General features: G+C 43.4%; 1 protein-coding gene across 2 annotated transcripts; it reads left to right on the top strand.

The window, feature by feature from the left end:
- Positions 1-49: 49 nt before the first annotated feature.
- CSDE1 (cold shock domain containing E1) lies at positions 50-17,536 on the top strand. 2 transcript variants are annotated; one of them, XM_064173858.1, is made up of 20 exons: positions 50-153; positions 3,754-4,173; positions 6,151-6,349; positions 7,003-7,112; positions 7,445-7,537; positions 8,209-8,306; positions 8,461-8,542; positions 8,898-9,026; positions 9,191-9,316; positions 10,082-10,294; positions 11,859-11,999; positions 12,089-12,247; positions 12,804-12,911; positions 13,359-13,534; positions 13,869-13,981; positions 14,605-14,724; positions 14,938-15,116; positions 15,669-15,832; positions 16,640-16,772; positions 17,325-17,536. In XM_064173858.1, exons 3-20 carry the CDS (start codon positions 6,151-6,153, stop codon positions 17,370-17,372), a joined length of 2,391 nt encoding a protein of 796 aa, XP_064029928.1. In that variant the 5' UTR covers positions 50-153; positions 3,754-4,173; the 3' UTR covers positions 17,373-17,536. The 2 variants fall into 2 exon arrangements, with proteins under 2 accessions (XP_064029928.1, XP_064029929.1); XM_064173859.1 differs by lacking the exon at positions 7,445-7,537.
- The last annotated feature ends 77 nt before the right edge of the window (positions 17,537-17,613 follow it).

The raw sequence follows: 17,613 nt of genomic DNA, 5'->3' as shown, positions 1-17,613 counted from the left end.
GTGACGGGGGCGCGCACGCGCGGCGCTCGCGGGCCGGCGGGGGTGTGCGCAGGCGCAGCCCCGCCCGCGCTCTCGCGAGAGGCCGGGGTCTGTGCTGCGTGCTGTGCCGTGCTGCTCATGGCGGCGCTGGAGCGGGGGCGCTGAGCTGTTGGGGTGAGTACCATCGCAGCGGGCCGTGCCGCTCCCGCCGCCGTCCGAACGGTGCGGGCGCTCGTGAGAGGGCACTGGAGGTCCCCTGCAGTCTGCGAAAGAGGTAGAGGGCACCTCTGGACCCGCCTCCTGTGTATCTCTTGTCGTAGCCGCCTTGGCGGGGCAGAGGCGCCTGGAATCTCGCTGCGCAGATTGCGGTAGTCGGTGGTGGGGACGACGTGCACCTGCCCGGTAGACCGCCACTTCTGAGCGTGGACTACTGGTGGCCACGGTCGCTGGGCCGTGGCGGCGTGCGCACTACGCTTCCCGGCGGCCTGCGGGCAGCCGCCCCGCCGCCGGGGCTCCTGGGGGCTGGAGTTAACCGGCCGCCCGCCTGGGCGGGGCCGGGCCTCACTGGAACTCGCCTTCCCGGCGCGCTGCGCGCCGCTGCGGGCTGCGGGGCTTGGTGGGGCCTGCAGGCTGACGGGCACTGGGCCGGTTGCGGTCGGCGCCCGGGGAACTACGGACCCCGGCAAGCCGCGGGCGGGGACTCAACGCTGGGACTCCTGGGGTTGGGCCTGCGCGGCCGCCGTGTAGGCACAGCGGCGGACCGCGGCTCCCGACGTGCTGCGCGTCAGCCCCACCCGGCGCAGCTCTAGGGCCCCCATCCCTTTGTGTGCGGGGGAACGGCCGCCATAGCCCCCCTTTGTGTGCGGGGAGGGCGGCAGGACGACCACTCCCTCTGCCACGCCTGTCCTTCCCTCTGGGACGGAGAGTTAGTGCGTCCGGCGCGGCCTCGTTCGGCCTTTGCGCTGTCATAGCGCAGGCCGCGGCCGGCGCCTCCCGCACACGGCAGCCCCTGCTCGGCGCCGCTGGCTCGGCCGCCTGGCACCGCCCCTCGGCCGGGTCCGCCGCTCTGCTCCGCGGCCACCATCTTGCTGCAGCGCAGTGAACAGGGCCGTCGGCAGCGCCGCGCCGGGCCTCGGTGCTCGCCGGGCCTAGGCCGCTCCTGAAGGCCTGCGACGACTCTATCGGTCTGCGTCCAATTTTGTGTTGTCTGCCTTAATAACAAGCACAGAGTTCTTCTCCAACTGCCTACCCGTTAAGAAAAACGGGCTTTTTGTTTAATTATTTTCACTCTCTGCGCCCCCCACTGATTCTCTCTGTATGCCTTTGCAGATGTACTTGGAAGTTCTCTTTTCGCTTTTCCCTGTAGGTGTATTTTTGGATGCAAAAGTGACTTCTCTAACCTAGTGACTTAGGTAGCTGATCTCGTAGCTGTCATGTATTGGTTGTGATGCTCGAAAGTTAGTATTCAGTACTGCTTTCCAATATTCATCTAAAAAGACAGGGAACAGCTTCCTCAAGTATCTGATAGCTGCTTTGTGCATGAATAGTGAAAAGAATTTGTCTTTATTACAAGTAAGTTGTATCGTTGTTACATGTGTAGTCATCTAAGAGGTGTCTGTCTTTAAAAGCACACCTTCCAGTCCAGTAAAATGTGTGTTCTTGCACTTAACCTCTTTTTGTGAGGAAAATAAGATCCAAGACATTTGAAATGTTGGCAGTTGCAGCTGTTAGGCTGTGTAGATGTTTTCTACTTGTGAACAGCTTTATGTAACTTGCTGTCATTTAGCAAAATCCCCACCTGAAAGAAGTCAAGAACAAGACCTGTATAGTTCCTTCCCCGTCCTTTCAGCTGTAGATACACAAATGCAGAATCCAGTGTGATTTGGGGGGCTGGGCAGCTGCTATGGGTGTTTACCATTTGGAGGAGTATTTATAGTAGCTGAAGTAAAGTAAAGAATTCAAGACAGACATACACCAGATTTTATTTTTTCTCCCATCAAGTTAGGCTTGCTTGACAGCTTTGTTACATGTTTTAATATTTTCAGGCTAGTAAACCAGGCTTGTTATTGAACACACTTGTAAGAGAAAAGCTGATGCCTTATTTTATTAGCTGTAGTTAAACTTTGGACAGAAAAGATGCTTGTTTTCTGAAAACGTGATGTGGTCTATGCCCAGACAAGTGAGAAACGTAACACAGTCAAAGCTACAGCTCTAATATTAGCTTAATTAGATAAGTAGATGAATAAGAAGATTCTAAGTGTCTGTGTGCAGTTTTTGTGATAAGGAATATACCTGCTTCATTCCTCCTGAGCTTTGTTGGGAAGGTGCTTGTTTGGGATCTGAAATGCTGTCTGAAAAATAATACTACCCTAGAAGAGGCTGTAGTAACAATTACCCAAATCTGCTATAATTGAATCTTACACTGCAACCTTTTCATAGCAGATACTGCTTTGTGCTGCCCTCATCCAGTTCAGAGTCCTTTTTAGATGGTTAATGGACTGACAAGAAAACTTGTTTCAGCCAAAAGCTTTTTTCAGATGGGTGACTAAAGGAAGATGCTTCATCCGTAGGAGAGGTCATTGAAATACAAACTTGTGTGACAACTGAGTGATGAGTTTGCACACAGCCACCATGTCCTTTTGGGGTTTAGAGTTCTTGTTTGTAATGGCTGACTGCAGTCAGCATTTCCACTGAGTTAACAGTCTGCATTCACGTTTCAGTCGCTTAAGTTGGCTCTTCGCTAAGGGCAATTAGAAGCTCAGTGTAACTTGTGAAAATCCCTTTTGTGCTGCAGTGAAGGAGGGGGCTTTGTCCATAGCTGTTGCTCATTTGCTGTGGGACTTGCAGAACTACTTGAGGAGTTGTGCTTTGATGCTTCATGCTTTTAGATTACTTCATGACATGCGAGTTCATCTACAGATTCATGGTTGTGTTACTTCTTGATCTATAGCTTCAGAGCTGTGTTACTTCCTGGCAGCTGTTGTACACAAAAATCTCTTCCACTTTTCCCAGTATCTACTATTGAGTAAGCAGCAAACTCTTCTCAAAAAATGTTGCTTCTGTAAGGTTTCAGTTTGCATAACCCACTTTGCCATGAAAATAGTGGCACTGTAAAACTTCAGAGAGAACTAGTGTCCAGTCAGTATTGCAGAGCAGTGTCTCTGTTAAGTTATCTACACAGATATTATCTATCTGTAATCAGAACTACTCAAACACTGTTTTAGTAGGTCTGGAGAGTGTCTGCAGATTTTTTGGGTGTGTTACACCTGCATGAGTATGATCTGTGATGAACCAGCAGGTGTAGAGCATCTATACATGGAATTGAGAAGGTTGTTTATTGTTCTATAAAGGTATAGGTGCTTCAGGTTTCTGACTTAACTTTGGAAGAGAATTTACCATGAAATTCTAATTCTCCCTCTCCTATGTGCCCTGTTGCTATCTTCGTAGTCAGTGCAAGAACTTAAATTATGAAACTGCATCCACATGAAGTCCTTTTTGATTGGAGGACTAAGACTTGTTTTAAATGATGCTGCTCTTCATCAAAACAAAATTGCTGTTTTTAAACTGATACCTTTCCTGAAATGTCTAAGCACATCTGAGGGGTATGGAATTGGAAATACCCTGTTGCTGGCTTGAAGGTAGAGTTTATTGGAAAAGATGCCAACCCTGTCTGTAAACCAGATTTTTATAAGATCAAATCTGGGACTGATGTGTGATTTCTTCTGGAGTGATACTTAGTCTGTGGTGTTGTGTGTTTCTTTTTCTTACCTGTAGTATGAAGTGGAACAGAACAGAATTTACCACCTGAAACTGCTGCTTCAAGTTCAGATCGGGAAAAGAATCTACCACATTGTAACAACTCAAGACCAAAGAAGAGGAAACTTACACTGAAGATACAAGGCTTGATCTGAAACAAGAAGTTTGTGCCTACTCAACAGCTTCAGAAGAGCACGTCCCAACGCTGCTAGTCGTCTTTGTTTTCTCCAGTGCTGTACTGAATCTGCCCAGGGCAGCAGCACGTGCATCCTCTATTAGCTTGATAGTTTTCTTGCTATCTTTTTTTCATTCTCTTTCTCTTTCAATTTTTGTTTCTTTTCCTCTTAATAATAGCAGTCTTCATCCTTAGAAACTTGTGCTGAAACAGAAGAATCGGCCAATACTACTGAAAGTGCAATATTTGAATATCACTGCGAGGTTGGTGCTTGTGCTCTTGAAAAAGTTACATATGTGTTTCTAAGCTAAGTAGGAAACAAGTTGACAACACCAATTTCAATGTGGGGGTTTTAGCTATGTGCTGTTATGTTGGTTTAGTTGTAGTTTGACATGTTCACAGTACCTGCAGTATGGTTCCATTTAACAATGTTTATAACCTTGGGGAGTTGGTATTAGTGTTTTGTGGGGAGGTTGTTGTTGGTTTTGTTTTGGTTCTTTTCTTTTCACAGGATGTCCAGTCATCTTTAAATCTTAATGCACAGGGTTCTTTTCTCTTCCTGTGTTGGTGGGGTTCATAGTTCTTGTAAACTGACAAGTCAGCTGTTGGGAATGAACTGTTGGCAATGGATAGCACAGGCAGGTAGTCATTGTGGTTTAGAATTTAACCATGATGTTGTAGCTGCAAGTCCTGTTTGTTTACTATTAGTTTGTAGCCTATTACTGCAAGTTCCTGAAAGAACAGTTTTGTGACAGTGTTCCTGGTGATATCTATAAATGGACATTATGTTGGTTTTTTTTTTAATGCTGTTGCAACATGGTGCTTGAAGAAGTGTAGGAATAAAACAGGCATCTGGAAAGACTGCTGCTATTGTAGTGTGTCTTTCTTTCTACAGCATGTTTCAGTGCCAGTCTGAGAAGTGTAACTTTTGAACTTAAGTTGTCAGGCTTTGGGTGATTATTGATGAGTTTTGTGCTGTACTGCTAATAGTCTTTTGAGCTTGAACTGTTCAAGTGGTACCATGCAATGGCAGTCTGAACAAGAGATTACAGCAGGGTGGTTTTCTAGCTGTAATACGGACTACTCTGAACTTGACTTCTAAGCAGATTTCTGTCATTTATCTATCTGCTGTACCTTTAGTAGTTACTTCCTCAGTGTCTTTGACAGTGAGAGTGTGTGTTTATGTGCTTGCTTTGTATCAGAGATGTGAAGTGGCCATTTCATGACTCACAAGCATTTCTCACACTCATTTGATCTTTCAGAGTGGGTTAATGGCCTTGCCAATTATTCTCCTGGGAGAAGTTACACTAATCTCTCACTTTCCCTTCCCCCAGTCATCCTACTTGCAAGACCCAACTTATTTTTTAGAAGTATTTCAAACTCCAGGGTGACCTAAAATCAAATATTTCAGCTATTGCCTTTCAACAAGGGCATCTTCTTGTGTCTAGAATGCCCTAGAGGTTCCTCAAAAGGTGAAGGTTGCTCTGTTGCAGTGATGCTTACAGGAATCAGTCTGTAACTTTCAGCACCTTTGCATGCTGTTTTTTTTTCATTAGAAAATGTGCCCTCTAAATATAATCCACTACATAAAAAAGATGAAATTCCTGTGGCTTTTGTCCCTTGAGCAGTTCAGGCTTGATGTGAGGGAATAACTTTGCCAGGAGATCAGTGTAGCACTGCAACAGTTAATGCAGAAAGGTGATAGAACCTCTGTCCTTGGAGATTGTCAGGACTGGGCCAGACAAATGTGTGGCAGCCTTTGTCTCTTGCTGTCAGGAGGCCTTTGAGGAGGATCATCTGGAGTTTTCCGGGGGTCTTTGCTGGGAGTCATGTTCTGCAAGGCTGTGAACCTAATTCTCTTGGTTCACAACTGTTGCATTTTTCTAATTCCCAGCTTGAGAGCAGATATTTGAGAGGTTTTCAGGCAGTGGTGTGAAATAGGGAATTTTGTGTCCATTTAGTTTGTTTTGGTCTAATCCAACTTTATTTTGGTGTTTTATTTCTGGCCTATTTTATAAACATATTGGCTGTTTAAATTTAAAGGATAGTAGTACAAAAGCTTAACTATCCTGGTGTCCTTACTCTTATCTTAAAACTGGTTACAGTTTATTGCTCACAGTAACTTCCACTAAGCTCTTTGTGTTTATTACTCTCTGGGCATGGAGCAAGGAAGCTCATTTTAAGTAGTGGGGTTTATGTGCCCCTTTATTTCTCCTCTCCCTGCACTTTGTGTTAAACAGATGAGCTTTGATCCAAACCTGCTCCACAACAATGGACACAATGGGTACCCCAATGGTACTTCGGCAGCACTGCGAGAGACGGGGGTCATCGAGAAGCTGCTGACCTCCTACGGATTCATTCAGTGCTCCGAGCGGCAGGCGCGGCTCTTCTTCCACTGCTCACAGTACAATGGCAACTTACAGGAGCTCAAAGTAGGAGGTAATTGGGCAACTTTCAGAGCTGCTTGATTGAGTGGAGACCTGTTTCTTTCGCTTGCATAGAAAATCCTTTTTATCTGGTGGCATGAACAGATGCATGCTGTTTCTGCTGGGTTAGAGACAGTTTAATTCATCTGCCGCTCCCTGAGAAACCTTTACAGTGCTTCAGCTCTTTACAGCTCGAATCAATGCAGTTGTGGCCGTCTGAAGAAGGTGTGGTGTTAGGTCAAGCTTGTGTAACTGAGGTGGAGGGAAGTGGAAGAAATACCTCACCTACTCAGTACTTCTTTTCTTTTTTTTTTTTTAGAATTAGTTGGAAGAAGGTCAATTGTTTCTCATAATGGGGAGGCTGCTACTTCATGCTGCCAAGTAACGTGGCAGTGAAGTTTCTAAACTGTTCAGTGGCAGGGCAGGGAGAGGGAATTATCGAGGGGCAAACCATTACAGTAGAATAATTCAGTAACAGCAGGAGTAAGCAGAATAACTGTAGAAATAGTTACAAGTAATGTCCTTCCTTGGTGACAGTCACCTGAGTTTTATTTCATTGCATTTGGCTAGAGCAGTGAGTTATTTAATATAACTACTTAATGATTTTTAAACAACCCAACCATGCATCCAAACCAAACTGATGCCATTCTCATGTTTATCTTGTAGATGATGTTGAGTTTGAAGTGTCTTCTGATCGCCGAACTGGAAAACCCATTGCTATTAAATTGGTCAAGATAAAACCAGAAATACTACCTGAAGAACGAATAAATGGACAAGTTAGTGCCTGTTTCCCTTATGTACATAACTTCCATCCTTCAGTGCAGGAGCTAGATTCGTTAAACATGCATATTAACTACACACAGTTACACTCTACTGTATTTTTGTTGCCCTAGTAAAAACTGAGAGGTTCAGCGTGAGCTCTTACTTAGTTCCAAAGAGTTCTGAGAGTCCTCTGTAAGATTGAGTCTTTGCAGTGTGGCTTTCCCTGTTGAGTTACACCACAAGCACATCCCCAAGTGTGTAGTAGGGGATACTGAGATTGGTTTTGTATTGAACGATGCTGCTCCTAAAATGACTAGCAATGGATTTCTTGTTTTTTGACTGGTAGGTTGTGTGCGCTGTTCCTCACAATTTAGAGAGTAAATCTCCAGCTGCCCCGGGTCAGAGTCCAACAGGGAGTGTATGCTACGAACGTAATGGGGTAAAGCTTACCTATTTTACTTGAACTCTTCACTGGTCCATCACTGTGGTCTATGAGCAACAAAATAGACGCAACTTAATGCGGACAGTTGATACTGCTAAGAGCTGCAGGTTTTGGCCAAAAAATAGAGCATGCTTTGGTGATTAACACAAACAGAAACATTAATTTAATGGCTTCTTGCTTTTGTCTATGGAAAGCTTCATCTAGAGCCAAAATGTTGTTTCTGTCTTTACATAACCCAGCTTCGTTAAATTTTTTAATGCCCATATATCCATATCTTGAAGTCACAAAGCTTAGAAGTAGGCATTTAAAGGTGGCCACATACAAACTGTAGTGATGCCTCCTCCCTGGGGGCGTTCAAGGCCAGGTTGGATGAGGCCTTGAGCAGCTGAGTCTAGTTGAGAGGTGTCCCTGCCTGTGGCTGGTAGGTTGGAGTAGATGATCTCTGAGGTCCTTTCCAACCTAAGCCATTCTGTGAAACCTTTCAAGTTTAGTTGCTGTAACAAGAGCACAATGGAAAAAAGAATGTGTTTGTGTGCCGTGTTTGAACAGCTTTTATTTCCTCACTAATAACAGTATCTGCTATTAAAGAAATTAACTTAAAACTGTGTTATTCTCTTTGAAACAACCATTCTACAAATTGAGTAATATTAGTCAATGTTAATTTACAGGAAGTATTTTACCTGACTTATACCCCAGAGGACGTTGAAGGAAATGTACATCTGGAAACAGGAGATAAAATAAACTTTGTAATTGATACAAATAAACAGTAAGTTGATATTGCTTTTCAGCCTTCATACTTTGCTTTAGTAGTCAGGCAGAATTCATGCCTGTTCCAACTACTGAAGTGACTTTATGAAATATGATCTTTTGCTCCACTTTTGAGTTGTTCAGGTTTGCTCTGTGTATTTTTTTTCCTCCAGTACTGGTGCTGTAAGTGCTCGTAACATTATGCTATTAAAAAAGAAACAAGCCCGCTGTCAAGGAGTAGTCTGTGCCATGAAAGTAAGTGATGCTTCAGCTCTGAAGTTTCATTTGAAAAACCAAATGCTGTTCTAAAAAGTGATGTTATAAGTAATATAATTAGGGCATTAAGAGCTATTAACAGTTTGGAGCTGTGGGTGTAAACTGGGTGAAATGTTTTAAACAGCTCATCTTTGGTACTAATACTCTTCTTAACAGAGGAAGTCTCATTTATTTCCATCTGTGTATTTCTCATGGTAGTCTGTTAGCTGTCTGCACTCATAAGTTTGCTATACTGATATGTCTTGGTCTTTTGTTGTGTTTGATAGAAGCTGTGAGATTTTTGTTTTGTGCCAAGAGAATGGACAATTTATTAAACACTTTGTTTTGTTCTTAGGAAGCCTTTGGATTTATTGAGAGGGGTGATGTCGTGAAGGAGATATTCTTTCACTATAGTGAATTTAAAGGTGACCTAGAAGCCTTACAGCCTGGTGATGATGTGGAGTTTACAATCAAAGACAGAAATGTAAGACGAAATCCAGTAAAAACTGAAGACAAGGTCCTAGGGCATAACTGGACAACTGTCTTCTTATCTCAGATGAACTTGTAAAAAGAAGGGGGGAGGAGGTTCTTAGGAAAATGTCTGTTACTTAAACTCTTGCTTGTATTTGACTGATTCTCTGCTTTTAGGGTAAAGAAGTTGCAACAGATGTTAGACTCCTGCCTCAAGGAACTGTCATTTTTGAAGATATCAGCATTGAACATTTTGAAGGAACTGTAACCAAAGTAATTCCAAAAGCACCCAGCAAAAACCAGGTGAATTTCAATGTTAGGCTTATGTGATATGTTGTATTGATTGTACAGAATTCCAGTTAAACAATGAAAGTGTTCCCTTTTCCCTGTAGCACTGCTGCGGAAGTGTTGTCTGGTCAAGGCGTAAGCTCAGACTTAGCCTGTCGTAGCCACTGATAGCAGTCACAATATGTGATCTTTATAAAGCAACAATTAGGGAGCTTTTTTTTTTCTTTTAATGTTTCAAATACCTTTTCTTGATTTTTGTGGGTTTAGAATGCATCTTTAAAACAAAAGCACAGGAAAAAGGGAAGAAAATACTTCCTGGACTTAGTCTGATCTGTGGCTTCCTGCATGTTGTAAGAATTCATGAGGTTTTTGACAGATGACTTGACCTTTAATGTTTGGCTTTGAGGAAACTCTATGTGAGCCTTTCCCTTGAGTCTTTAAGGGAGTCTGTGGTGGTGTCTGGGGTGGTATTTTTGTGTTTTATACACTTCTAAAAGGCAGTATATATGGTAAATCTAATCCTTGAAATAGTTTTGATATCTTTGACAGTGTGTGCTTACTGCTTTAAAAAGCCCCAAGCAACAAAGAAAACACATAGCATGTGGGTATGGACAGTGAACTACAGAATGATGAGTGGTAAAAATGAAACATTGCTCTGAGTCCAGCGGGCATTTGGTGTCATCCTTCCTTCTCTTGGCAGCATCATTTTTGCAGATTCTGCAGCTTTGCTGAGTCCTGTAGGCAAACTTAACTGTTTGTGTTGGATTTTCTCTCTGCTAGAGCGATCCATTACCTGGCCGCATCAAAGTTGACTTTGTGATTCCTAAAGAACTTCCATTTGGAGACAAAGATACAAAATCCAAGGTGACCTTGCTGGAGAGTGACCACGTTCGATTCAATATTTCAACTGACAGGCGTGACAAACTGGAACGAGCCACCAACATTGAAGTTCTCCCCAACACTTTCCAGTTTACTAATGAAACGAGGGAAATGGCAAGTATCTCATAGAGGTTTTTAATCTTGAGGGGAAATGAAGGTAGAACAAGGGATTTTTCTCATAAATGGTAGCTTTAATGCAAAAATCACTGGTGTATTCCATTGCCTTCTCTGAAATTCAATCCCCAGGTGAACACTCCAATTGTTTAAATACTTAAGTGGTGCACAATTCAGAATGAATGCTGTCCACCCTTTAAAATAAGTTAGCTACTGAACAAATGAAATCATGTTAGGGAGTTAGACCTTAGCTAGGCTTCTTGGAGTGGATTGCTTACTGCTTATAGCAGGCACAAGTAATGCACTCATGAACTATTAGTTCAAAATTCACGTGCTTGAGTCTAAATAGATAACAGCTCCTGTTCCTTGGCAAAAATGGAAGATCCTGGGGCTGCTCTGGTTTGGGTAGTGAAAAGTCTTAAGTATCAAAAGATGCACTCTGTGCAGCTTTTGGATGTCATGGGTTTTGACCAGTCAATCTGAGGGTCCAGCAGAAGAATGGTGAAGAGCTGTGCTCTCACACAAAAAACTCTGCAGATGACAGGGACTAAGGGGGATGTGCTAATTGGTATTGATGTCTCTCACTCCTGTGGTTCGGAATGTTGGTTCTATTCCAGGTGAACCATAAGCTTGCCTTCCTTTTCGGTTGGAGTCTAATTGCAGTGCTGTCACATCAGTATGTTGTTAATTAGGGACCCTTTGCCTTAAGAAAACCACTGAACTTTGACTTCATCCTCTTAGCTTTGGCATTCTAAGTCCTCTAGCCTGTCGACATTTCTGCTCAGGCTAGTTGTGTGTGCTGGCCTGAACGGAGCTGGCACCGAGGTGACAAGTGCTGGTGGCATCTAGAAAGGTTAGCTGCTTTTCCTGAGCTTATGAAAGCTATATAGGAGAAGAATGTTCTTGAAGGTGAAAAGTGGCTTAGCATTGTGTTCAAATCCTGTCAGCCTTTGCAGAGACTTGCTGAAGGTTCAGTGGTAACTAGGTTGAGCTGAGTATGATAATGGATTCTGTCTTGCTCAACACCTCTGGTGTGGTTATGTAACATGCTTACCATAACTCAGTCATCAAGATGGTAGTCTTGTTTTAACACACTCTTTTGTAAGAAAGCCTTCTAATTTCTTCATTTGTGTCTGAAAATCTGATGGGTTTTCTCTTTAACTTCCCTCTGCCCTCTGGTTTTATTTCCTGTTTATGTAGGTTCTCCTGTATTCCTTTATGTTCTTATGTGTGATACTTGCATGGGTGCTGCATGCATTGGTAAGGTTACCCCCTTTGAGACTACGTTCTCTGGGTAGTAGTAATCTCAGGTTCTTTAACTGTAGTTCTTCTTGTTGCTGGCTTAAATTTTCTTTCACTCTTCATAAGAGATTAAGTTAGGAAATGAGACAAGTATGACTTGTTTGCTTTCCAGATTGACCACTCCACTTGTGGGGAAGCATGTTGCGTAATCCAGGAAGTGTGTTCATGGGGTTCAGGCTTTGTGTTCAGAGTTGTCTTAGCTTTTCCACAGACAAATGTGTGCTTGTAGTAAAACTGTACTTGTCCATTCAACTGTTCTCAGGGTGTGATAGCAGCAATGAGAGATGGCTTTGGCTTCATCAAATGTGTGGACCGGGATGCTCGCATGTTCTTCCACTTCAGTGAAATTATGGATGGAAATCAACTCCATATTTCTGATGAAGTAGAGTTTACAGTTGTTCCTGTGAGTCAAAAGAGTATTTTAATGTTCTTTGTAGACAGACTGCATGTAAGGTCTTTACAGACTAAAATCTGATTGCTCTTGGGTTTCAGGATATGTTGTCTGCACAAAGAAATCATGCCATAAGGATTAAGAAACTTCCAAAGGGCACAGTTTCTTTCCATACCCAGTCAGATCATCGTTTTGTGGGCACTATAGACAAAGAAGCCACTCCAGCTAAAGCTGCTAGCCCAAATAAAGGCAAAGAGAAGGTAATGCTGCTCTTCTGTCTGTAAAGTACCTGTTTTCTGTTCCTTAAAATCTCACTTATGTGTTCCTCCTGTGTGAATTTGAACTACATTGAACAGCTAATGACAGCAGTCAGTGAAAACTCACTTGTGTCAAACAAGGTAATAAAAGTATTGGCAGTGATCATGTGATTGAGGATACTTCCCAGGAACCTGATAGGAAATTTCTTTCTACCTCCTGTGGCATAAGATGCTAGACAGGATTGGTTAAAATGAAGTTTCTGGGCCTTGAGGAGATGCTTGGCCTTGTTGTAAACAATGCCAGGATACTTCAACTTCCAATAAATACTTACTAGAAATAGTGGGAATACTTCCATTCCTGCAGAAATATTGTGTAATATCATTTCAAGCTTCTTAGTTCATTATGTGGTTTCCAGCAGTGACTGACCAGTCACTGTAGAACTGCTGTGGCTCAAATGTACAGTGCTTGAATTGTGTGTAATTAACTTGTTTGCTTACAATTCAGATACTGACTGGTGCATTCTGATGGTTGGTTGGTTTTTGTTTGTTTGTTTTTTAGGAAGCTGAGGATGGGATAATTGTTTATGATGACTGTGGAGTAAAACTGACCATTCCCTACCAGGCCAAGGATGTGGAAGGATCTACCAATCCCCAGATAGGAGATAAGGCAATATAACTACCTATACCATTGGGAAATATTTAGTCAGTATTGGGGAGCTATGCCAGGAGGACAGTCCTGATACTGTTCTTGAAAGTCTGAAACAAGTGAAAAAGTTGGGTATATGTTCAGTGTGGGTCACTGGTGATGAGTAGTGAAAGGAGGCAAATCACAGAGACTCTATGTAGGGTAAAAGAAACTGGGTACTAGGGGCTGGTTTGCCTCACAGGTGTCACTGCTGTGGCTGCTACTCTTTGGAATGTAGTAAACGCCAATGGCAGATGTTCCTGGGACATCATGGCTAGCAAATTAGTTTCTTGGAGAGCCTAGGCATTGATTAGAGCTACACAGCTTTGACATGTTTTTTCATGGTTTTTAGTTGTTGGGCATGGTTTTGGGTGGTTGGAGTGAGTTGGCTTATTTTCTATCTAGTATTGATGTGCATCTCTCCAACAGGTTGAGTTCTGTGTTTGTGAAGTGAAGAGAACTGGTCTGCAAACAGCTGTTTCTGTCAGGATGCTAGGACGCAATTACAGCTCTAAGAGGCTTTTGGGATATGTGGCAGCCCTGAAGGATAACTTTGGATTTATTGAAACAGCCAATCACGATAAGGAGATCTTTTTCCACTACAGGTGACTTTTATCATGTTTGTATGTGTGAGGGATGTGTGTTTCATCAAAGGAGAGGAGTTTTGTAGTGTTGACTGTTAAACCCCTTTGGACTTCACATGCTTGGGTGTGTTAAGTTCCACTTAGCTGGACTGGTTCAAGCTTCTCAGTCAGCAATCTTTGTTCTGTGTCTCCGAATCCTAGGCCAAGAAGTATGTTAGTGTTGTATATTTAAAATACTTCATTAAATGTGAAGTACTAAAAACTAGTGAAATAGTGTATGAACTTATGTAGATGTTGGATGAGCATCACTGTTTTCATGTAACTAAGAAAATTGTGCCTAATTCTGTCTCTGCAGTGAGTACTGTGGCGATATTGATAGCCTGGAACTTGGAGACACTGTTGAATACAGCTTGTCAAAAGGCAAAGGAAACAAAGTTAGTGCAGAAAAGGTGAACAAAACGCATGCAGGTAAGACTGTACCTGGTATTTTTTTGCTCACAAGGCTTTTGGCAGGTGCTGATGAATGAAGTTCAGTAATAATCTATGACTGAGGCCTAGACCTAAGAGGATGATGTTTACTGTGGAGGGCACTGGTTTCCTGGAAGCTATTGCCTGTTTTCAGAAAGCAGACAAGTGCAGACTAACAGCCCTATAGACAGTGACTCTGTCTTCAGTTGAAGGGTTAGAAAGGACAGACCCAGTGGCAGAACTAGTCCAATTAGTAATGATGCTGTTCCTTGCAGGAAGCATGTAGATGAGGGGTTCATTAAGGACTTGGGGACAAAAACCACACACTTGAAAACTGTTAAATCATTACAGTGAACAGGAATTGGGAGTGCAGAGGAAAAGAAGTAAAATACTTCCATGAGAAGCTAGCATTTTTCTGCTCCTGTGTTTGAAATGTCAGTGTGGCCTTGATCAGCAAAGCTGTCGTTACTTACTGCTGGGTTAAAGCCGATCCAGTTTTGCTGGGTGGTAGTGTACACCACCTCCAGTGTCTCGCAGTGCAAGCAGTTGGCTTCTGGCCCATCTGAATCACTTAATTCTTTTTAAAATAAAGTGTAACTAGAACATCCTGTTCTCTCTTGCAGTGAATGGTATCACTGAGGAAGCTGATCCAACTGTTTACTCTGGTAAAGTAATTCGTCCTTTGAGGAGTGTAGATCCCACACAGACCGAATACCAGGGCATGATTGAGGTCATGGAGGATGGTAAGATTTGTTGCTTTTAAATTAGAGTGCACAATCGAGATGGGAGTTTAATAAACTTGAAATGGGTGTTAAGGATTATAGTCACACTATGAACTGCAGTCATATTACTAAGCTGACAGTAAAAGTAGCATTTTTAATACTGGAAATAAAACTGTGCATACTCTTAGGCAGAAAAGCGTGCTCCTCAGCTCTGCCTTGTGTTTTATCCCCTAGGTGAAATGAAAGGAGAGGTCTATCCATTTGGAATTGTTGGAATGGCAAACAAAGGTGACTGTCTGCAAAAGGGAGAGACAGTTAAGTTTCAGCTCTGTGTCCTCGGCCAAAATGGGCAGACAATGGCTGTTAACATCACGCCCTTCCGCAGAGCCACAGTGGAATGTGTGAAAGATCAGGTGAGTGAGCACTCCTGTGAAGTCAGGGTGCCTGTTAATAGGAAGTAACTGCTTGGTTTGGCATAGGGCAGGTAAGAACTAGGTAATTGCACCTCAGAGTGGTTAGACAGTCAAGTGCTGTGGAAGCTTTCTGTCTTGACAGTTACTCTGCAGCACTAAGCTTGAGTCCTTTCTGGAGAGGCTTGTTGGGCTTCGGCAGTCTGTAAAGAAGTAGAATTGTTAATGGAGGTAGTGGACTTCTAACCGGAGACCAAAGGATGGAGTCAGCTCTACTGTGTAACTTCTAAGGTGGAGTCGTAGGAAAGGGCATGAACAGTGCTTTCAGTACTTGTTCTGTAGACTTTAGGGTTTAAACGTGACTTCACAAACCCAAGAAGAGGAGTGACTCTACAGAACAGAATGTTTTGTTCAGTGTAGAAATTGCATTCCCAATTCTGTTACCCACTTCAGAGCTTTTCCTAGAAGCAGTTAAACTGGCAGAGTGACTTAAGTCATAGTGTATCTGTTTGGATTAAAAGGAAAGAAATTAACTTGTGATGTGTTGGTTTTCAGTTTGGTTTCATTAACTACGAAGTGGGTGACAGCAAAAAGCTCTTCTTCCATGTCAAAGAAGTTCAGGATGGTGTGGAGCTGCAGGCTGGGGATGAAGTGGAGTTCTCTGTAATCCTGAATCAGCGCACAGGAAAATGCAGTGCCTGTAACGTCTGGCGTGTCTGGTGAGGCTCTGGAATTGCAGTGGGTTCATCTGGCACAAGCTGCTCCTAGAATGGCTTCAGTGAGAGCCACTGGCCTGAAAACATCCAGCACCTGTAGTGCCCAGAGCAGCAGCAGAGCTCTCAGCTAACTTAACTACAGATTGGTTGCTCTTACTTTATTCTTAAGAAGCTCCCTACCGGGAACCTGAGTACAGCCTTTTGAGCTGAAATTGGTGAATGATTACAAAACTGATCTCATTGCTATGTAGCTGCTGACCTGTCTGGCCAGGGTAGCACTATATAGTGCTTCCACCTGTTTCCTCAAGAGCAACTCTCCTTTTTAAGCAGAACCCCCATGTCATTTAGGCATTTCCTTGCAGGCCTTTCCACAAGGGCAGGGTTGTTTGGTTTCGAGCTACTTACACTTTTTGGAGAAAACTGCACAATTTGCAGCACTTCTACAGTAACAAGAAGCTAACTTTTTCTCTCTGCATTTCCTGTTCTCATCTAAGATGTTAATTCTGTGCCACTGTGTACTGGCAACTTGTAAGCATTTTACTGCTATGGTTAAAGGAGGCAGGAATGGAGGAAATAATCCTTGAGTGCATGAGAGTAAATGCAGCATCTCTGCTTGCTAAAGAACATCCTCTTAATGCTGCTTGAGCTGCTGTTAGTTCAGAGTCTTGTGTTTAAAGTCACAGTTTTGAGGTCGATGTTTGCACCATCCCAGAGGTCTGCTTTCACACAGCACAGGCTATGCTAGTGGGTTGAAGGGAATGGTGACCAAGTTGGGAAGCCATCATCACTCTGTGCTTGCCTCGGTTACAGCGAAGGTGCGAAGGCTGTGGCTGCTCCGCGCCCCGACAGACTCGTTAACCGTTTAAAGAGCATTAATCTGGACGATGCCAATGCTCCTCGTCTCACAGTTCTTCGTCAGCCCAGGGGACCTGATAACTCAAAGGTATGTGTGAGAAAAGTAGGCTGGCTTGCAGATCAACTGCAGTCTGTTCTAACTCATCACAGAGTGCTGCTTCCTCCTGTGGCAAGCCTCAACTCTCTGGGATCTGTTCTTGTGCCTCAGAGATCTGGTTGGTTGCTGTGGGACATGAGGTTATCTTTGTGCTAAGTCAGAGGTGCTGTACCCTGTGCCAGTAACCTGTGCACACAGCATAGAAACGGACGATTGCTGCCTGTGTCCTAGCCAGTAATGGCCTTGTTATGTCTTACCTAAGCCTGCTGCTCCCTTTCTCAGAGATAGCAAGGGGAATACTTTTTCCTAAACTTGGTGGCAGAACCTTACGGGAAAGCCACTTGCTAGGCAGGAGTAACAAAGTGTCTGGGATCTGAAGTATCTGGGACTATAAAGAGCAGTCCACAGAACCTGTTCTATTACTGTCTGTGTTTCCAAAGACAAACGTGGCTGACGTGGCTGACAAAGCGTGCTAATGATTGGAACAGACCAGTTTTCTTTTCAAGCTTGATGCTGGAGCTAAAAGTTTTGTTTTCCTTGCAGGGATTTGGTGCAGAGAGAAAGATTCGTCAAGCTGGTGTTATAGACTGATCCACAAAACCCATACCTGATGTACAACTGAGTGGTGGGGGCTGGTGAAGGGTACCGAGTTATCTCCCTGTTCATCCCTTCCTCCAAATTCTAAGAAGCTCTGACACCGGTTTTAACACCTTCTCATGTTATGTTTAAAATAAATTTATGAAACCATTTTAAAACTCTTCACAGTTGCATTCTGGAGAACTTAAGGTGGCGCCTTATAGTATCACATTTTAGAAGCTTGTTTTGAATGGTG

Source organism: Pogoniulus pusillus, chromosome 39, assembly GCF_015220805.1.
Source record: "Pogoniulus pusillus isolate bPogPus1 chromosome 39, bPogPus1.pri, whole genome shotgun sequence".
NCBI lineage: Eukaryota > Metazoa > Chordata > Aves > Piciformes > Lybiidae > Pogoniulus > Pogoniulus pusillus.
This window is presented reverse-complemented; position numbering and strand designations above follow the sequence as displayed.